The sequence below is a fragment of the Fringilla coelebs genome (assembly GCF_963513975.1).
Source record: "Fringilla coelebs genome assembly, chromosome: 5".
Lineage (NCBI taxonomy): Eukaryota > Metazoa > Chordata > Aves > Passeriformes > Fringillidae > Fringilla > Fringilla coelebs.
The window spans coordinates 32,766,260-32,786,902 of NC_140033.1; the positions used below are offsets into that span (position 1 = coordinate 32,766,260).

The 20,643-nt window shown below is 38.4% G+C and overlaps 1 protein-coding gene across 2 annotated transcripts in view; it reads left to right on the plus strand.

Annotated features, from left to right (window-relative positions):
- SRGAP1 (SLIT-ROBO Rho GTPase activating protein 1) overlaps positions 1–20,643 on the plus strand; it is a gene marked incomplete at its 5' end in the record, with an annotated part of 134,730 nt that overhangs the window by 72,556 nt on the left and 41,531 nt on the right. For both annotated transcript variants that reach the window (XM_084206340.1, XM_084206341.1), the window contains 3 exons: positions 4,981–5,043; positions 13,850–14,032; positions 14,422–14,550. In XM_084206340.1, the coding sequence (XP_084062466.1) occupies positions 4,981–5,043; positions 13,850–14,032; positions 14,422–14,550 (375 nt within the window). The remainder of the gene's footprint in view (positions 1–4,980; positions 5,044–13,849; positions 14,033–14,421; positions 14,551–20,643) is intronic.

Consider the following 20,643-nt stretch of genomic DNA (forward strand, 5'->3'; position numbering starts at 1 on the left):
CTTCCTCTTTTTAACTTCCCCTTTCTCCTGCCAAGAGGATGGGACTTCCAGTTCTGCTTCTCAATGGTAGACAGTACTGACTTTTTCCATCTTGCTGGTGGGTATGTTAGTTCTCAAGTAAAACTTTTCCATGAAGTGAGCCCAATATTTTCTAGAAGAGTGTGGCTTGAATTTGTATCTTAAGATTGACTCCAGCTTGAATTGTATGTAGTAAAGATCCAATCATTTCCTCCTTTCCCAGCCATGCTTTTCACTGGAGTATTGTTTTGTTACCCCTCCTATGTGCAATATAGCACAAGCCATACATTTTTAGCAGCCCCTTTTTCTACTTGTTCTGTAAAAGGTGTGTGCAATAGCCAATGATGACCTGGTAAAATATAGTGGTGAGGGTGTCCTTGTTTCTTTAGGCTTTGTATGTTGTCCTTGTCTCAGTCTCTGGTCTTCATCATTCTGTTTTTCCTTCGTGTGCATTTATGCATCTGTCTGGATATTTGGATTGTTTTGGGGAAATGATCCATATTGGCTCTGCCTTACATGGCCTGATGGGACTGGATGTGTTGTATTCAAGTACCTGATTGTATATGGCTTTGCTGTCTAGTCTAGCCTCCTTAACATGTTGATATTAATTAATTTTGTTCTCCCAGGAGCTATTTGTCATTCTTTTCTTCCGGGGGTCAGGAACTGGCATCTGTTTAAATCTACTAAATGCAAGACAAAGACAGGATCTAGTAGAGAGATTTTGTAGCATTTGTTGGGAAGCGTTACGTCAGGCCTTGTACTTTCAGATAGGCACCTAATCTCTTCTTTTTAGTTGCTGGAATATAAAAGCAGTAAGATTGCTGTCGATGCCTGCCCTTCATGCTGCACATAAAATTACAAAAATAAAGTAGCGGAGTTCAAACCTTGCATGCTTGCACATTTCTTCAGGCAGATGGGGTAGCTGGCCTCATGGGGACAATTAAAGAATAAAGTAATAAGGAGAAATGTCAAGCAAAAGGGAAAGTATTATGCACAATATTTCATGCAGTGATTCTGGTTACCCCAGCAGTAATAATCAACTGCATAAACACATACTCACGAAATCCTTAAGCAGATTTGTATATTTATAATTTATAAACATGTATTTTCCTTGGACAGAAATCTACATAAGGCAAGATGAACATATCTTCCAATGTTTACAGTAAAAGATGCTGGAGAAACCAAGCACAATAAATATTTTAGTTCCTTAATCTGGCTATTAACAAGGAATATGACTACCTACTGAATCTCTTTGGTGTTATACAGATTGTGGCATATAAATTTTTTGCATCATTTTCTTAAACATTTAAATGTTTAAAAGGATAGCAAAGCTGTTTGTTGCTATAGACTGGTAAGTATGGGACATAATTTTACTTAGTTGGCTATGTTAGTGTCATGCAGCTCATGAAACCTCCATAAAAGAAGGGTTTGCACTTCACTTCCCACAGGGACCAGCTGCAGACTTATTTAAAAGCAATAAGCACAGAATATTTTCCCTAAATTATGTAAACTGAGTAGTGTTGTGTAGGCTAAATACAGACACTGAAGAGTTCCAGGAAGAACTGGACTGACCCTTAAATTTTAGTTAAAATAAACAAGAGTAAAGCTGGAGTGCCAAATTACGCTTTAACTGAAATTTATGGAAAAAATTTTAACATACTTCAATGAAAAGATATTAATGGGGAATAAAATTTTAAGTTTCTCAGACTTTTATCCAGAAATACAAATCTTGATAACATCAGTAGAAGCATTGATGTGTTGAAGGTTGAGCACATACTGAAAGGTTTAGGTACGTTTGCTTGTTGGTTGCATGTGTATGATCTATGCTGCTAGCATGTGAAAAAAATACACTACTGGCTCTTAATGTCTTGCACCAGATTAGGAACATATATAATATTTTTAGCAGGAATTTGCATGTGCTCTAATTCTTCATTCCTTTGGTTAATAGGTACTAGTTCATTTCTCAGGGGCACAGTGAATAACTAAGCTCCTTCAGTGATTGTTTGTCAGGTTTTAATAGCCTGATTAGAGCTATCAGCTCAGCTCTGGGAAAATCTGTGCTGCATCTTACTTCCTGTTGTTTGGGTACTCTGTGGACCTGCTCCTAGGGAGCACACCATTCACACATGCTGAACCCTACTGCAGGGAATAGGTAGCATAAACAAGAAATAGGAAAGCAATTAACCACTGAAAATAAATTAACTTGTTAACTGGCGCTCTAACATGCCATATATTACACACTAAAAGCCATATTGCTTGCCACTCAAGTCAGTGTTTCTTGATCCTAAATAGTAAAGAAAAATGTGTTGGTTCTTGAAAAATAAGTCCCTTTTATACTGCTAAGTTTAACCAAATTTCTTGGGTTTTTTGGACAATTCCTACAAAATCTTTTATCAAAATTGAAATAGTTTGAAATGTTATCCATCACTGCAGGCATCCTCTGCTAGTTGGAGTCTACACATGAAGTAGTGGAGGGATGACTCCTTTGTGATTGTGCAGCATTGCTTGGTTGTCACTTCCCAATTTTCGCTCCTTTTGCTGATCACCTCCCTCTTTCTCTTTTTGCTTTCAATTTTAAAGCTTATTGTCCTTCTACAAAAGCATCTTTCTCTACTGTGATCTCTTCCATTCACTTTCACATTTACCACTGATCACTGTGTTGCTCTGGAAAAAATCATGTATGCATGATAGCCAGTAAATCCCGAGGGCTAGACTGCTTGTATTTCAGTGCTGGACAGAGCTTGATAGGAGCAAAGGGAAAAAATGGGCCCTAGTAAGTAGTGATCATTCTCCAAATCCTCAGCTCATCTGGTGGCTACTTCCATCAAGGTGGGACTGAATTGAGAGGAGGGTCTGTTCCTCAATGAACTGTGTGCGCTTTGCTTACAGTAAAATCTCAAGGGGTAAAGAGAAAATTGATTTGGGGTTTTCTGTCTCACCTTCTCAAACAAACTTATGCACTACCAGGTTAAGACATCCTGCCTTAGAATTGCTGTTGCTGTACTTAGGGCTTGACTTCTCATCAGCCTCAAGATGGCTGTGAGCAACAGTTGAAAGGGATAAACTACTTGAAGCTGGACTTCATCTAGAGTTTCCTCCTACATGGGTATGCTCTCATCTTATTGTCAAACATCTTATTTGTATGTTTTGCCCTTCTTTCTGCTAAAGTAATTTTAAAAACCACTCACATTCAGCACTATAGAAGCAGCTATCCAAGAATAAACAGGTGGCCTCTTCTTGGAGCTTTGAGGATATGTGTAAGCTGTGTTAGAGCTGCACTGCTGACTTTTAAAGGCAGGGTGCCAATGTAAAGCAATGAAAAGCAACTCAGAATTTTTGCTAAAGATTTTACGGCATTTCCCTACAGCAGCTTGCAAATCTGCAGTCTTTTTCAATTCTTCATAAGCACTCTACTGTTACATATAAGAAATCTTGTCCTTCTTATTAGATGAAAATAATCTATATTTGCAAAGAAATGGAAGTAGTAAGCCTTGTGTTCTAGATACTTTGGTACTAATGCATACCTCATGAAAATACGTCTTTGAAAAGTATAAGCAATAAGGAATGTTTCACAGTAATTCTGTGTGCCTCAGCTTCAGAGCACTTGTCTTACTGTGCCTGAGCTACTGCAGCTAATGCCCTTGGGAATACAAGAATTTCACTGAAGTGTTTTTTTAAAATTATATTCCTAGCTTCTTGTCAGTGTAAAGCCATCTTGCGTTTAATGATTGGAGTGAATACTGATAAGTGATACGATGGGTGCACAGAGTTAAAATAGGATAGTAGGAGCAGGAGGAAAAAACACCCCAAGTTTTCTGTTTGAGCTACTGTATGTGTCTGTTTCATCCTCCTGGAAGATACAGTGAGTGGGATGTGTGGTGTGGTTTCTCCTCATACATGGACGTTGTGCTGCAAATTCTCATTCAGAAATCCATTATTCCTTCAGGTGTTTTAGTGATGGCCAAGTATGTGCTAGCAGTTTTGGAGATAGTTGTCCCTGAGGATTTTCCTTTGACTTCCATACTAATACAAACTACTTCTCATATCTAAGACCATTATCTATCATGCTGTTGAAGTTTTTAGAGGCCAGACTAATTATCAATTTATTCACAGAAAAAAAAATCTGACGCTTCCAGCATGGATGTTAGAATGCTGAGCGTCACGGCAGAAATGTAGCCAGGCTGTTTGCCAAGTCCCGTAGCTCTATTCTGTAGCTGTTTTCCAAAGGCTGTGATACAAATGCCTTCAACTCTTGCACAGTTGCCACCATTTTCATCAGATTGAGCTGCTGTGGAAAACTAACAAAGGAATATATTTCAATGAGCCTCCAATTAAATGCTCTTGTTTTGACATATTTGCTTTGATAATAACTGCTGCTAAGCATTTCTTTTTTTTTCTGGGTTAGAATGAAAGTAAAGTCACAGTCCAGAAAAGCTAAACAAAGCTGGTTCAGCAGCCCACTCTGTGGAATATTATGCAGTTGGGTATCTGTTTCAAAGAGGAGCCACAATTATTTCTTGCATAAATATTTAGATAGTTGTATGTGCTGAGAAACAAAGACTAGATGCAAAATTGGGCAGGATGTCTCTCTAGAATATCGCATTCTGCATGGATTCGGTTTTGTATATATCATAGCAATTATAAAACAGTACACAGTTTGTTCTGTTAAAAAACATTAATCTTGAACTTTCCCCTTTCTGTTGGCACCTAATTTCCTGATGCTTTATGGGAAAAATACCTTAAAATTACTTCTGGGTTTCTTTTTAGTAGTCTTCTGTCCAGATGTTATCTGTCTGCCTCTGCATCCCTGAATCACTTCTTTTAGTGCACTGTAATTCAAAATGGGTTTTGGGAGCAACATTGCATTCACTGTCTAGGATGAGCAATGAGTATAAATATCAAGAAACAAATGTATGATGTAGTTTTTACATGCCCTTTTCTAATGATTCTTTTTAATTACAGAGTAAAGAGATTTCATTTCAGCTTCATGAAGACTTAATGAAAGTACTTAACGAGCTTTACACAGTAAGTACAGTTACTTACTTAGCTTATCTTATACAAATTCCATATCAGACTACTTCTATAAGCTTTAAGTGGACTTTCATCCACTAAGTTACCCCCAGTGGAGTTACTTATTTTTATGTTTTACACAAGCCAAAACTATATTTTTGAAAAGACTACTCACTTGTTTAAAATACATATGCTAATGCTTTCGGGATTATTCTTTACTTTCAACCCTTTTTTCCCCCCAGACTCTGGTAAGCCAGTTTATTAGAAGTTTTGTTGTTTATTAATGAGACATTTCCTACTCAGAGCTTACTAGAGTAAACTTCTTTCTTTTCTGCTTTGTTTTTGTCCATGCTGCTGGGTTTTACTTGTGGACTGCACTCCATAAAAATCATAGGTGCTTGTAGATCCAGTGCTGTGTTGTCTAAATGTTACTTATGTGCCCTTCCCCATCCCTGACTGGGATAAGTAAATAATGAAAAGAAAACCAGGGTTTTGTAGACTTCCCATAGCATTTAGAGAGATCAAGAAAAAAAACTGTGAACATTCTGGCAAGCTCCTGCTAATCCGTAGGAAAATCTGAGAGAACTTAGGTCTGAATTTCTATTTTCTTGTTTGAAATCCATTTACACAACTTGGTACTACAAAACAGTGTCTCATCTACCTGATAATTATTTCCCCAGCTATTTTCTGAGGTGGTATGTTGTGAAAAAGAAAAGAAGTAAAAATTACCCTTTTTTTGAAACACAGCTGTAGAATTAAGATGAATCGGTGATATGCATCTCTTATAAAAGCCTGTTGATTTCTGCTCATTCAGGAAGTTGTACATTTAAATGCTCTCTTTTTTTTTTTTTTTTTGTCTGGAAGAACTGAAACATATATGGTCCAGTACCCTGTATAACAATCTCTAGGCACCTCTGTCCCCCATCCTCAAGATTTGAAGGACCATAAAAAAACCTTACAGTTCTGATATCAAGAAACATTTGTGAAGTTTAGGAAGCTATCAGTGATCACTTCTCCACAGGCAGAGCCCAAACATTAGGTTTCTGCATCTTGGTGATTTTTCTTTTGACCTAGGGAAAACTCTGCAGCCATCAGTAGATGGGCTGAAGAACATTTAAACTCAAGAACAACTTAGGTGGCAAAAAGATCCAAGGAAAAATAGTCTTGTCTTTCTGCCTTGAGTTCTTTTTAATTGTTACAGACACAGATTCCCAAAACCTTCCTAAACCACCACTTATTTTTTTGTTTGTTTGTTTGTTTGGGAATTTCTTTGGGTTTTTTTTTAGTCTGAAACCGCCAGGATTTTGTAGGGTGTGATACTGCAAAGCCTTCTTGGCTGAGGCCTGCAGTCAGTGAAGTGTTCTGGGATCAGCTTCTGCAAAGCAGCGATAGGCGCAGACAATTCGCACAGCTGCGGGGGATCAGCGGCTGCAGGAGCCATGGCACAAGTGGGACTTCAGTGCTGAATAAGCCCTGAAGATACAGCCTTGTTTCAATTAAACAGTTGCATAACTCCAGTGTCTGGCGAGGCTTGGGATTAGTGCCTTTGCTCCCAGGGTAGGGAAACAGTGAAGCATGTGCTGAAATACTTTTCTGAAGTACCACTGAAAATCTGCAGGACTGGACTTTGGTATTTTCATTCTTTTTCCTCACACTGGTGGTATGTATGCACACTGATAACCATCAGATTTAATCTGGTATTAACTTCCATATTTTGGCTTCCAGTGCATGCTAATTCCTTTCTGAGAATTTAAGATTTTTTTTTTAAATGGGAATATTTTTTATGCCATAAAAATTCTGAATTTGTCCACAATTTGAGTCAGGCTACTGCTGCAAGATGGTTTCTTGGGATGGAATTTACTTTACTTGATTTTCAGACATCTGCAATGTAGATACAAATATCTTGGCATGCTATCTGTGTTCCAGCTAAAGTCCCTGGAAATCTAATATGAGCAGATGAGACCCGTTTAATCAGATGCAAGAATCTGCTTCAGATTAAGTGATCTGTACTGTTAACTTCATTGTCCAGCTTTTCATTGATTGCAAAGGGCTTGGTCAGCTATACATGTCCACATTTAGCTAAATAAAGCCCACACATAATAAAGTGGCAATATGGTGCAAAGCTGCATCTGTTTCACTTGAATGTTTAGAATGGTCATCATCATATCTGTGTATTATATCTACTCATGTACACAAAGATAGAACAGTATCTAGACAGATGGGGACCTCATTTAATTCTTTATGACATTTACTGTGTACAGAATAAGATCATAGTGGCCTTATCAGAGCAAGTATCAACAGTTTTAATCTCCAGCAGTGACATTTCTCAGTCACAAAAAGGAAATGTCATCTACTTGTTTACCCCATGATTTATAGAGTGGGAAAAGTTTTTTTAAAAAATCAGTCTTTCTATTGTGAGATAAATCATTGTCTCCAATAAAAAAGCAAATTGATAGGAAATCTGTGAGTAATATACTAGTACTGAAGTATCTCCCTATTGCTAAGTTCTATTTGTTTGAAGGGAAAGGTGCCTTCATGAAGTGTAACTTAGAATGTGGTGTCATATTGGAATTTAAATACCTCTAAAGCCTTTGAGTAAGGGGCAAGTATCAGATCTTTTAGTATGTATGAAGAAGCTTTAATAACCTGGTTATTTCTTATCATCATGCCTTATCTTACAGCAAAGGTCTGTAAATTAAGGCCTTTAGCTTGTGCTGTCCTCATTAAAACCACACATCATGTACACGATTGTTGAAGAAATAAGAACAGAAGCAGGTGAACCACAACTTCAGATGTTCTCAGAACAAAATGGGCTTATTTTGCTGGAATAATCAGAATTTTGTAAGGGAAACCTTACTTTCTAATTTTCTATCTCTTCTATGTGAAGGTTTTTTTAAATGTTACATTACATAGGTTTTCAACATGTTTTACAACTAACAAAAATGCATTTTAAAACTCTGTATTTTCAATTTTCATGTATTTTATGCATGGATTTTAAAATTAGGACTGAAAACATCATTCTAAAACCAATTTAATAGCTAAGCTTCATTTTGTATCTCTGTGAGTTCAGTAAATTATGACTGGCAAGTACTTAAAACTGTGCCTGGTGTCTCCCTGGCTGTGCCAGACAGTCAGTATCTTCAGGTCTGCAGTGTCCCAGCAGCTGCACTCCTCCCTTACTCCTCTCCTTACCACACTTTCAGCCAGTTCAGGCCAGGAATCAGTCCCATGTTTCAGACAAGAATATAAGCTATAGGAACTACAATGAGGTGTACCTTTTGAGTGAGGGAGATGGAGAAAGGGGAGCTCAGTAAGTTGTGTGGGGTCACAGAAAGAAGTTTTGCCTGGTATTTACAGGAAGAAAAGTTGATCAAACTAAAAGCTGGAAGACGGTTGGTTTATTCTTTGGTGAACTGATTGATTTAGAAATCTTACACATCGGCTTAAAGAGACAACAGCTTATTGACTTTGCAATAAATCATCTTTGCAACATAGAAAACTCCCCAGTCAAACTCTTCTATTTCTCTGGGAAGCTAAAATACCTTAACTTGTCAGATCAAGTACTGGTATATAGCAATAGTATCTGAATGATGGGGAATGACAGGGAGCAGAAGGTAGGCAGACACTTTCCTTGTGTTGGAGAGAGATCTTCACTGGACTTATTTTGGGGTCAGGACACATTCATAAATGTCCTCTAAAGATGTCAGGAAGGTCACAGGTTTGCTGAAAATACAGAGCTGTTCCAGTAATAAGGCTGAGGGCACATGGTATAGAAAAGCGATGCACATCATAAAAGTACATCTTCATGTCTCCCACTTGGCCTTTCAAATGTCTCCCACTACTCCTACTGGCATCACACATTTCACAAGCAATGCAAATGTTAAGTGCTCAGAAAAAGGAAAAAGTGAGGACAGTCCAAAGCAACTTGGATGTTAAAAAAGACAGAGCTGCTGTGCCACTTGCATTTTCCATTGATTTATCTTACTCTTGAAAAATCCTGGCTGTTTAATTTTTCAAGGTAGTTGCTGACAGATTTTCTTTATTTCTTTGTTGAAATAACACAGAATCTGATTCCTCTTCAAAAAGCTAAGTTCAGTTTACTGTGGCACATCAGAGATCTGAGAAGGTGAAATCAGTAATCCTGTATTGATAGCAATATATAAGTGACAATTCCTAAAACCACAGCAGAGTTTGGCTTGGAATGAGTGAACAGGATGCTGACAACAGCTCATACTGAGCCTGCTTAACTGCTAGAGGCCACTGATGTGGCAAAATTGGCATAAGATTTTGCTTATTTCTTGTGCAGAGCACTAACTAACCCAGTTTAATGAAACCTTTGTAACTCCACCTTCTGAGAACTCACAGCTTAGCAGAGACAATTCTAAAACAATTCAAACATGATAAATACACCAGGGATGAGCTAGGAAATTACTATTTCCCAAGAAACACTGTGAAAAGGCTCTTAATTATGCAGTTTTATTATAAAAAGAAAGTACATGTTAGCACAGTAATTTCAATCTTTTTAGACTCTGTAGCTTTCAATCTTGCCTTGGTTTGAGTTTTCTAGAAAAGAAGTATGCATGTAGAGAAGGAAAGCTAGTCCCCTGCTATGGGAACATTCTTCACTTATGGCCCATAGAAGTATAGCAATAATTACTGTCTTGTTGATGGATTTGCCTAGATAACAACTGTGGGAATAAATAAAATAATTAGATGTACTCTAGTGTGCCCTTCCTTGTGATAAATACAACTTCTGCCTTAAGCCTATTTGCTGAGCACTTACGAACGATGCTGAAACTTTGGCACACAAATTAAGATGTTTATGCTACCAAGTGAACAGTCTGTCACCTACAAATGTGAGAGTACATAGTTAGGATAGCATAATCTTTTTCATCTGCTTGTAGTCTGACACAGTCATTTGACAAATATATATTTTGCATCACTGCATCAGCAGAATAAACCTGCTAAATTAATAGGAGATAAACTCAATATTTAATTTTAGAAAGGTACTAGTATGCTTTTAACAGTGCTGGTTCACTACAGGGGAGAAATGGAGGAAATATCATTATGACAGTTCAGCATCTGCAAAATTACGACCTTGCTTTCTTTTTTCAGTGCATCCTTGATGGCTGATCAGTAAACAATTTGGAGACTAAAGTCAGTTCAGTGATGCATACTCTCACAGGATGGTTTGTCAGTTCAACAGTTTGGTGGACATTTGAGAAGCATTATTACGTGTTTCATAGTTTGAGTAACAGATCTGTGAATCTGTTGCATGTTCACAGATCAGATGCCTACAAGTCTCAGAACTTTCCATACAGTAAGTCTATTAGGAAAGTCTGTTAATGTGTTTTAACAGTCTCTAACAATCTTAAATACTCCAAGGCAAAAAGATGACATTGTGTTAAGGGAAAGAATCATACATGCAACTTAACCAGCAAATTCTAAACCAATTTGTTGGGGAAGTATGCACTGAAATACTTGGGAGCCAACTCCCTATCTTGGTCCCATTTCTTTTTCCTAAATTTTTACATGTCTCTCTAATGCTTTCTCAAATTAAGTTCAGCTGCTGCAATATCAGCTCTTTAAAAAGCATTGACACATCATGAAAAAGGCTCAGAAATCATTAAGACGTTTTCCCCAAAGGCTTGCAAAATAATGATGGCACTAGTGCATGAGATAAGCATACTATCAATATAACAAACTGGACATGTGCCTAGGCTGATCACTGCTCTTCCCCTTGACCAGGACCCCATGGTCCCTTTCTATGGCACTGCCCTCCAGCCTCTCATTCCCCAGTCTCTCCACTCATCCAGTGCTGCCCCATCCCAGGGGCAGAGTCCTAACCTTTCCTTTGATGAACTTCATGAGGTTAGGGATTGCCCAGTTCTCTTAATTTGTCAGGGTCTCTCTGCAGGCCCCCCCTGCTTTGGAGGGAGTCAGCAGCTTCTCCCAGTTTTGTATCAGCTGTGAACTTGTTTAGTATCCCTTCTAGCCATGTCTCCAAGTCATTGCTGAAGATGTTGAAGAGCCCAGGACCTATGGTAGCCCTGCAGAGCCCCACTAGTGACAGGTCACCAGTTTGATGTCACCCCATTCACTATAACTGTGCCCAACCAATGGGCCAGTTGCTCACCTGTCACATGAGGTGTTTATCCAGCTGTGTGCTGGACATTTATCCAGAAGGATACTCTGAGAGACAGTATTGAAAGATCTGCTGATGAAATCCAAGATTACATCAGCTGGCTTCCCTTGGTGGGAACTAGGTGGGTTACCTTGCCATCAACAGAAATCAAGTTTGATCAACAGGACTTCCCCTCTCATGAAGCTGTGGTGGCTGTGACCAGTGACTGTGTTGTCTTTCAGGTGTTTTTAAATACATCCCAGAATAATCTCCTTCGTAGCTTTACCAGGCACTGAAGTAGGATTGACAGACCTGCAGTTTCCAGGGAGGACCCTTCTTGCCCTTTTTGAAAACTGGAGCAATATTTGCCAGCTTCGAGTCAGCCTGGACTTTGCCAATTCCCAAGACTGCTCAGAAACTGAGAGAGAGGTTTTGTGATGACATCAGCCAGCTCTTGAAGAGTTCTTGAGTTAATTCCATCATGACCCATAGTTCCCTCTGCAGGCAGAGTACAAAAGAAAATAACTTTTCTAGGTGGTAAGGCACATGAGTTAGTCTTGTCCCACCAACTAAAAAGTCTTTAGAAATAACACAGAACAAAAGATAAAAAAAAAAGCAAACACCTCTAGCCTTATGTAAAGAAACACTTCAAAGATTTGAATAGAAAGGCCAAAAGAAAAGGGCACAACCTTGCTTTTAATTTCCTTTCCCCATCATTTTTAATAAGAGCCATATCACTTTCTGTGCTTCTCTGTTTTATTATATAAACCATTTCTTTAAAAAGTCTATTTCTTCTCTTTGCAGTAATTAATTTGTTTCCATGTGGCTGTATGAGTTAAGCTCCCTGGGTACTGATCATCAACAACTGTTAGAGTGCCTTTGGAGCAGTGCACAGTACAGGAGACTGAACATGCTATTTGGTTAAACTGGGAACCTTGCAGACCTCACCCTTGTGGGCTTGCCTTCTCTTCCTAACCCAGCTTTGTCTGTCTTTTGGAGTTTTTTCTGCCTCATCCATGCAGATGTGAACTGGTGGGGCAGTAGCTGTTTCCCAGTGGGTGTAGGCAGTGTTTGGGCAGGGAGTTCTGCACTCTGCTTGGGCCTTGCAGTACGGTGTGCTATAGAGGAGCAGCAGCAATTACATGGAGTTCTGCTCCAGGCAGTTTGTTTTTTTCCACCACAGAGCTGTAAGCATATGTTTCTTAAAATAAAAACAGGGCCACTTTTAGTGTTTGTCACTGACTGTTTTACCTTACTACAGGAAGCTGGTGAAGAGTTGTCTGTTTCATTTTTAGTATCAGTGGCATGAGTCTTAAGTAGTGGCATATACAGTTATGGTGTATAACATACATTTTTATGGAAAATTGCATCTCTCTGGAAGTGTCTGTCTTTCTGATGCACGGGACAAAATAGGCATCAGTTCAGCCACCCACTGGCATGGCATGCAGTTGGTTCGTGTCAGTCCGCGCTAAGATGTGCTGTAGTGAATTGCAATATCTAGCTGTAGTGTTTTGCCTTTCCATGGATACTCCTTAGGCTGGTCTAAATACTCAGTTACAAAAAGTACACTCTCCCAAGGGAATATTTCAAGGCAGCTTCCCAAAACTGTTTCCTCCATGGGTCACACAAGCAGCTGGTTTGATTCCTCCCTGCCTGTGTGTCCTTTAGCTGAATGGTTTGCTTTGCCTCCACCCAAAGATGATATCTGCTGGTGAGAGCTCTGGCACCTTTTAGAAGAAGAGACGAGGCCTCTGGCTGCCTGAGGATGCTTTCCTGCTTTGTTCAGTGCTCTAAACTTAAGACAAGAACACAAAGAAACAAACAAAAGACTGGGGAAGGCAGAAAGATGCTTCCTTTGGTGGAAGTGGGAAGAGTCAGCCTGACCCAGCAGAGGTGGGGTTTGTGATTGACTGCTGTTCACTATGCAGGACTCAGGCTGAGGTTTTTCTGGCTTGAAGAAGAAAGGAAGAAGTGGGGTAACCCAGTCCCCTTTCCTCTCTGTGGCCTGTGCAAGCATGTATTTGCATACTGGCAACCCAAGCTCTCATCGGCAGACCCAGCAGGTGTGTAGAGGAAAGATGCCTTTGGGTCTGTGGGGAAAACATTTTCACAACTTAGATATTAGGCACCTTCTTCTTCAGTTCTCATCTGGTTTTACATCATGCCCAGTCTGCAGGCTGTACAGTGGGCAGACACTTCTTTCCAGGCCATGGACAGCCATCCAGCTGTCTGGGGATTTGCTCCCAGGCCAAAGCTTCCCATTCCCTCTCCTTCTCTCCCCTTTTCTCAGTGTTGAAGGGATCCTTCTGCTTTCAAACTTTCAGTGTCCACAGCCAAGCTGTTACTTGGCCCAGAAGATACTTATATATCAGATAGATTTGGTACTGACACAGATTTAGTTTTGTTGTTCATTATTTTAGATTTTCACTTGAAGATAAGAATACTGAAATTTATTAAGAATGGCTTTTGCTCTTTCCTCTAAGAGAAAATGAAAGAAAAAAAAATCCCTTTTTATCCCTGTTAAGTAAACCAGAAAAGAAAAATGCAACCGAAAGTCCTAAATCTCCACTGGCAAAGAAACTTACACAAGATCCATGTTTATAAGTCAACATTTTGCTCAAAGACCCTATGATTTTTCTGTATATACCTTTATATTTTTATTTTCTCCAATTATTCTTTGACTCTTGCCTTTTGCAGGTCATGAAAACATACCACATGTATCATGCAGAGAGCATCAGTGCTGAAAGCAAACTGAAGGAGGCAGAGAAGCAAGAAGAAAAACAGATTGGGAGATCAGGAGACCCTGTATTTCATATTCGACTAGAGGAAAGGCACCAGAGACGGAGCTCTGTGAAGAAGATTGAAAAAATGAAGGAAAAAGTAAATAGTCCTTTTATTTAGTTTAATTTGAAATAAATTCAGTTCATTTCTGACATTCTTTGGCATGATATTATACAGAGAAATCCAGCTGGGAAATAAAATTAAGCGAGGTACACATAATAAACTAGCAGTAGGTTATAGATAACTTGACATAATTTCAGTTCAGAGCGGGGGATACTTAATTCCAAATATAATTCTTTCTGTCAAGTTTGTCACATCTGGAACAAAATATTAAGTTTTCACTTTGTATTCTATCTGTTGTATGTATAACAGGCTAGAAGTTAAGATTCTTCCTTATTAGTAGGAATGTGTGCTTGAATTGTTACCATTTCTGCTGCATACCAAAAGTGAAGTAATTAAAATACATTAATGTGGAATGTCTTTCCTAGCGTCAAGCCAAATATTCTGAAAACAAGCTGAAATCTATTAAGGCCCGTAATGAATACCTGCTCACCCTTGAAGCAACCAATGCTTCTGTTTTCAAGTATTATATTCACGACCTTTCGGATTTGATCGATGTAAGTATTGGCATGTTGGTATTTATGTTTATTCTCTTCAGGAATAGTACTTTCTTTCAGTTTTAAAGGGAATATATTAGTCATATGGATTGCCTACAGTACACTTGCTATTTATAATATTGTATGGTACATTCAGAGGTTTTCCCCTTATTTCCACAAAATAAAGTGCCAGTAAGATGCTGAACCCATTCCTTTAAAGTTCGAACATTGTGTTTGCACCCCATGTGTCAATAGAAAATATGACATTCCCATTATGTACAATGTCTGGTGTTTGCACCCCATGTGTGAATAGAAAATACGACATTCCTATTATGTACAATCTCTGGAATCTAAATATTTTTTACAAGATCAACTTCTTAAGTGGTCATCTAATGATATTTAATTCAAAAGAAACAATTTCTTCCATGTTTTCAAAATTCTGTCGTTTCATTCATTTAGTCATTGAATCATACATACAATGGCTTCTTACTCTTAGTTCATGCAGTTTGAAGGACAGACACAATCAATCCTCTACTCTACACTGCCAGCATACCTGTTACTTATTTTCAGTAAGTTGTTTTTATGAGAACATCCTAGAAGAATGAGGTTATACACCAATGTTGACTTGTGCCAGCGTTTAGTCTCCTGTATTACTGACATATTTACATGATGCAGAGGGAGCGTCCTGCACCCTTATCACATCCCACCCTCTTTGTAAGCTGACTTCATGTGTGATAGAGAATATGCAGAGACAGCAAACACAAGCTCCAGAACATTCATTCACTGGCATTGTAGGGTTAAATGGCTTAGTGGGTCCACCTCTGAAAAAGTGGCCCATTTCAAATTCTAGATATTTTAATATGCTTGCTACTGCAACAGTAACATATGTTACTTCCAATAGTAAACAACATTCATACACAGCTCTGGTTTCTAATATAGAATAAATTAATACAGAATTTGACAAGAAGTCTCGTTTCTACTGACTGGAGAAGCAAAGCTTCACAGAGAAGGGGAAAAATGCCTTCTTAAGATTAATGGACTAAAATATCTCCATATACATGTTTTATTATAAGTCATCTAAAAACTGTTATTTTCTTTATAGTTTCTAGTGTTTCTATAATTTAGAAAATCTTGCCCAATTTTGTTAAAACTTTTCCCTTTCAAATGGTTTTGCTTCATTTCTTTCTTGCTTTCCTGTAAAAGATGGCAATTAATCTTTTTTGTGTTTTCAGTATTTTTTTCTGTCTCTATTTCAACATCACTTTTATTCCTTTCCTAGTTGCTACTGCATGTTTGCTCCTGATTTCTCTGGTTTATTTTGTGACCTGTCCTTGTCTACTCTGTATCCATCTGCTTGCACAACCTGATCCACCCATCTAGGTTGCCCAGGCAATGAAAGCATTTACCAGGACCTATAGGTGGAAGATTAGGGCAGAAAACAAAGGAAGAACTGTGTACCTGCTGGGGTATCCCCCAAGTGAGAAGTTGAGGCTACCTAGTCTATGATTTTCCTGCAACTGCTTAAAAGATGACAGATTTTTGGTCACTAATTAGGGCATGTCTCATACATGTGAACTTCATAAATTCTTCTTGGTTTCTGGAAGCAAGGAAAGGTCCTTTTCTTTTTGTTTCCAATACCCACACCCCTTCAGAAGCTGGATAAATGCTCATCTTTTTCACCTCTCCTGCCTTCCCTTTCAAAGTTCACATTTCTCAGAGAATGTCTCCAGTGTGTGTTTCTACTTAGTCAAAACTTCATCAGGTTGGAAGAGGCGTGGGATTCTTATTCATTTCAGTGATGTCCACAGAGGTTTCTGGAGCAGTGAAAACTGAGGGGAGGAACCACCAGCCAGGAGCTTTACAAAGAATTGTGAGGGCAGGAGAAGTGAAGCTTTCTGTCCAAACACACAGAGCAGACGCACGCTGGAGTTAGTGTGTATTTAAGGGTATTTACACAACCATGAAGACTGGAGCTTCCTAACTGCTAGTCTTTAATAAAAGTATCCATTCTACAATATTTAATAGCACAGAAAGATTGTATCTACTCTGCCTGTCTTTTTTGAGAGCCATGTACCAATGTACACAATAACATTCTTTTGGCAAAATGGCTTGAGAAATTACTCTTCCCTAAGGAATTTAAATGGAAAGTCTAGCTGCCCTTTGCACCACTGTTTTGTAAGAGTAGGCTGTAAACATGTGCAACCAGAATTTGCTTCAGAGCTAATTTAATCCAATTGTGAGCTTGTTTAAATGAAGTGTCTTTCAGACACTTGTATTTAATCAGAATATGCTGTGAAAGCACTGGTATTTAGACAGAGTTTTTGCCACTTGACAAAGGAAACTCTTTTTGTAAATGCAAGAATCTTGGCAAGGTTTTGGAGTTATATCATTGGAATGTGAGACATGCTTCCCAGTGGCCATATGTTGCAACAGCCCAGACTACCTCATTCTGTAAATCTGTTAATGTCGTGGTACAATTTGAAGTTTTCAGAGCAATGGTGTCAGTTTCATTCTTTGCCCTCTCTATTTTGTCCTGCTTTGCTAGCCTGACTTCTGTGCTTCCCTGAAGTCTCTTATTGCCTGTACAGAAAGGGATTACCTCTGCTCTGTGTCTGAGTTCCAGTTAACATGGAAGAATTTAGATCTCCCCAAGCTCTTGATGTTGCCCATAAATGAAATGAAATGTCTTCCTATGTTAGTGAAAAATATATCTAATGAAAGCAGGATAAATACATGCAATAAGGTAGTAAACTGCTGTATTAATTTTTTTCTAGCAAAGTTGGGGAGGATAGTGGAGCTACTAATTTTTACCAAAAAAAAAACCCCAAAAAGCCAACCTATTTTTCATTTGAATTCTGTGGCATTTTCCATATATGAGGCTTATATGGAAAATCCTAAATTACTCTTCCCCATCTGAACTCAGTCTGAACTGTTCAAGTCTGTCATTTCATTTACAGAGCTCAGCACTTCTGACTAAAAATTATGATGTGTTGCTCATTTTAAGCTCTTGTGATAAAAGCAATATAAAAATATTGCTGGAGTCTTAGCTGGATGATTTAATGCAGTTAGTGAGCTGAGGGATGAGACCAACATTTGCAAAGAAGCAGAGAGGTAAACAGGATTTGATATGCACAATGTATTTCTTTCTCTGCATATTGTACTAGAGGGATTTGAATTTTCTGTTAAATATTTCTTCTCTGCTGTCTAGAGTGGGATCTAGTTCAAGTGCAGGACAGAATTAGTTATTTTCTTTATTTGTGCCTAAAAAACCAGTAAAGATTGGCTGAATTAAATAAGCTTTACCTAATATGTAGAAATGTTTTAAAGACTCTGAGTTTCAGAGGAACAACAAAATATACAGTGCTGCTAATCTGGCTGTTAGTGCCAGCATCTGTCCATATGGCACATACTTTTACTCATTTACATTCATTAAATTTGTCTAAGAGGAAGGTAAGGACCCTTTTCCAGACTTACCATGCATTCTTATGATCTGAAGATAAATACTAGGAAATAGTGATCAAAAAAACTTTACTGTAGTTCTGCTGCTGAAATAAATAAAACATCAATGTGTTGGTTTTTCTTAAAATGTAGTTTCTGAATCTGTAATTGCAGTATGCATGCTTTGGACCATTAAGAAGTTAAGGAACACTTAGCTATTGTGAATTTAGCTTATTCTGTAAAGGTTCTTTATTAATCATTCATAAAACCAAGTTTAAAACTAGGGTAAAGTGTATGCAGCTCACAATCTTTATTACATAAGTCCTCATAAATATGGTATGTACCCTTAGATCCCTTTCATTTGAATGTGGATGTTGGTGTAGCAAAATACTTAGAAAGTGACTTATTCAGAGATTAAGTCTTTTTTTATTAATTCCTCTCTCCATTGACATTGGAATTTTATTACTATTCTTGAAACAAAATTAAATGAATTAAGAGCAGCTTGGTTTGGTTGAAGCTCTGTGCTAAGCACTTCTGTTTGTTTTGTTCAAGCCTAAATATACTCTGGGGTACAATAAAGGTAGTAAATGCTCTTGAGACTGCTTCAGATTTAATTTCAAATAAGAATAAAATGCAAATTACAAAATTAATTTTCGCACATATCCCAAATGCATCCCTCATCTTCCTTCATTTTGCCCAGCCAAAAGTCTTTATGAATCCAGAAATACAAACTCATGTTCTATGACTTCATTCTGTTATTTCTCATCTTCATGTCTTACTGCAACAAGGGACATCTCACCTCTCTAGCCCATAGACAGGCAGCAGACCCGTAACACCCTGGCTGTACCCTGGTGTGCTGACTAGTGAGCCTCTAACAGTGGGATTGCTCACTTGAACTGTAGAAGTCTTTCCACAAATCTACAGATTTTTCCTGAAAATCATGTAAATACATGTATGTGTGTGTCTGCGTGTGTATGTGTCTGTGTAGACAACTCTCATTTCTAAGCCATCTTTCCAGCTGATTAAAACAGAACATTTCTTTCTAGATAACCAGGATACTATAACAGAGCTGTTATCCTGTGTATCCAGGTTTTGGGGAAAGGGGGTTATGGTCTGGCAGAAGTAAGAGTTGTTATGTCTGAGTGTTTAATTTTGCTTTTAAAAAATAACTTCCCTCATACAAATTCTCTTTTTGCATGAGTAATTTAAGCAAAATTTCAAATTCAGATCTTTCTAATTCCATTCAAAGAGCCACTTGTGATAAAGCATTAGTTCAGGATCTGCATTTTATTTTTGTTTTCTCTGTTGTCATTGGCATTGCAAGAAAATGCCTTAGCCTGTCAAGATACTTTGCTTCCCTTGAAAAATCCTCTTCTTGTCTGATTTGTTGCCTTGTTCAGCTGTCATCACTTGCCAAAGATGATCAGGGTGATAGTGACTGAGCAGATTAAGGGTTAAACAATGAAGTTGTGTCGCAGCATAAAGGCTGCAATTTTATATTCCAGCTTGCAAAAAAGCTGCATCAGAAACCCACACAGCTCTAATTGTAAATCAATAAGCTTTCTAGTAATACTCGGATTAATCCACCAGAGCCAAAATTCAGGCTGTAGTTTTCTAACACATGGCTAGTTGGCAATGCTAAACCTGGCACTGCCCTCTATTTCTAATTCCTTTTCAGTTTAATCTTCTATGAGGTCTCTCTGAAACTAATGCACATGAAATAAAACAGCTGTCCCAATTCACTTTCTTATCAGCACTTTTAGTCTGTCTTTTTCATCCAAGATAGTGAATTAAATATGAGATCTGATTTGACACAGAACAAGAGAAAAACACCAAGAGACTTTTCCTTTTAGAAACAGTATTTTTGAGGCTGGTGTTCTTTGAAATATGGATGCACTTCAGTATAAAGGTTGAGTGGCTGTTTTAGTAAGTGTAACAAAAATTTCCATTTTATGAATGCAAAAGAGAGAAATTAATGTATGTGTGTGTGATTGAACATGACATCTTTTCTATTTTGTTTGAATGGTTCAGCATCTGGTTTTTCAGAGAGCCACTGTCCCATCTGCAGTCACTGCCTGAGTACTTGCTAGGAGTGAAAACTTAGTCTTTCTGGAAGCTTCGTTGTGAATAAAACAGCTCTCTGTTAGATTAGAGAGCAGCTTCATCACCAGCGCGTACTGTACCTAAGTCAAGGTGTGAAGTGTTTCATTCCCTTCTGTTCATCAGTGGAGTGTTTCATTCCCTTCTACACGCAGGTTTTGGTATGGTAAATAAGTTGAAAGCTCTTTCCTGCTGTCTCCCTCTCTATTTCTGTCCTTTTTCAAAAAAGAGGAAAGGGAGGGGGATGTGATCCCATGAGTCCTGTGGAGTTTGTAGCAGCTGTGAGGGAGGTACTCATAGAAACGGTGCATAGATGCATATAGGGTACAGTGGACTGAATTCAGATTGCTTCTTTACCCAGTCCCTTGGTTACCCTGGGAGTCCTGCAGGGATGGGTGACTGCAGGCTTTGGGTGGACACCGAGGAGGAGTGGCTGGGGACTGAGAGAAGCTCTAAAGCAGAGTGCTCTGGCTGCTCTGGCCGAGCATTGGCCTCTGGTTAGGGCACATCTCACCTGTTTGAATATAGAGCACTGCTTTGTATGCAACTGTTTGTAAACTGATGTGCCACCATCTC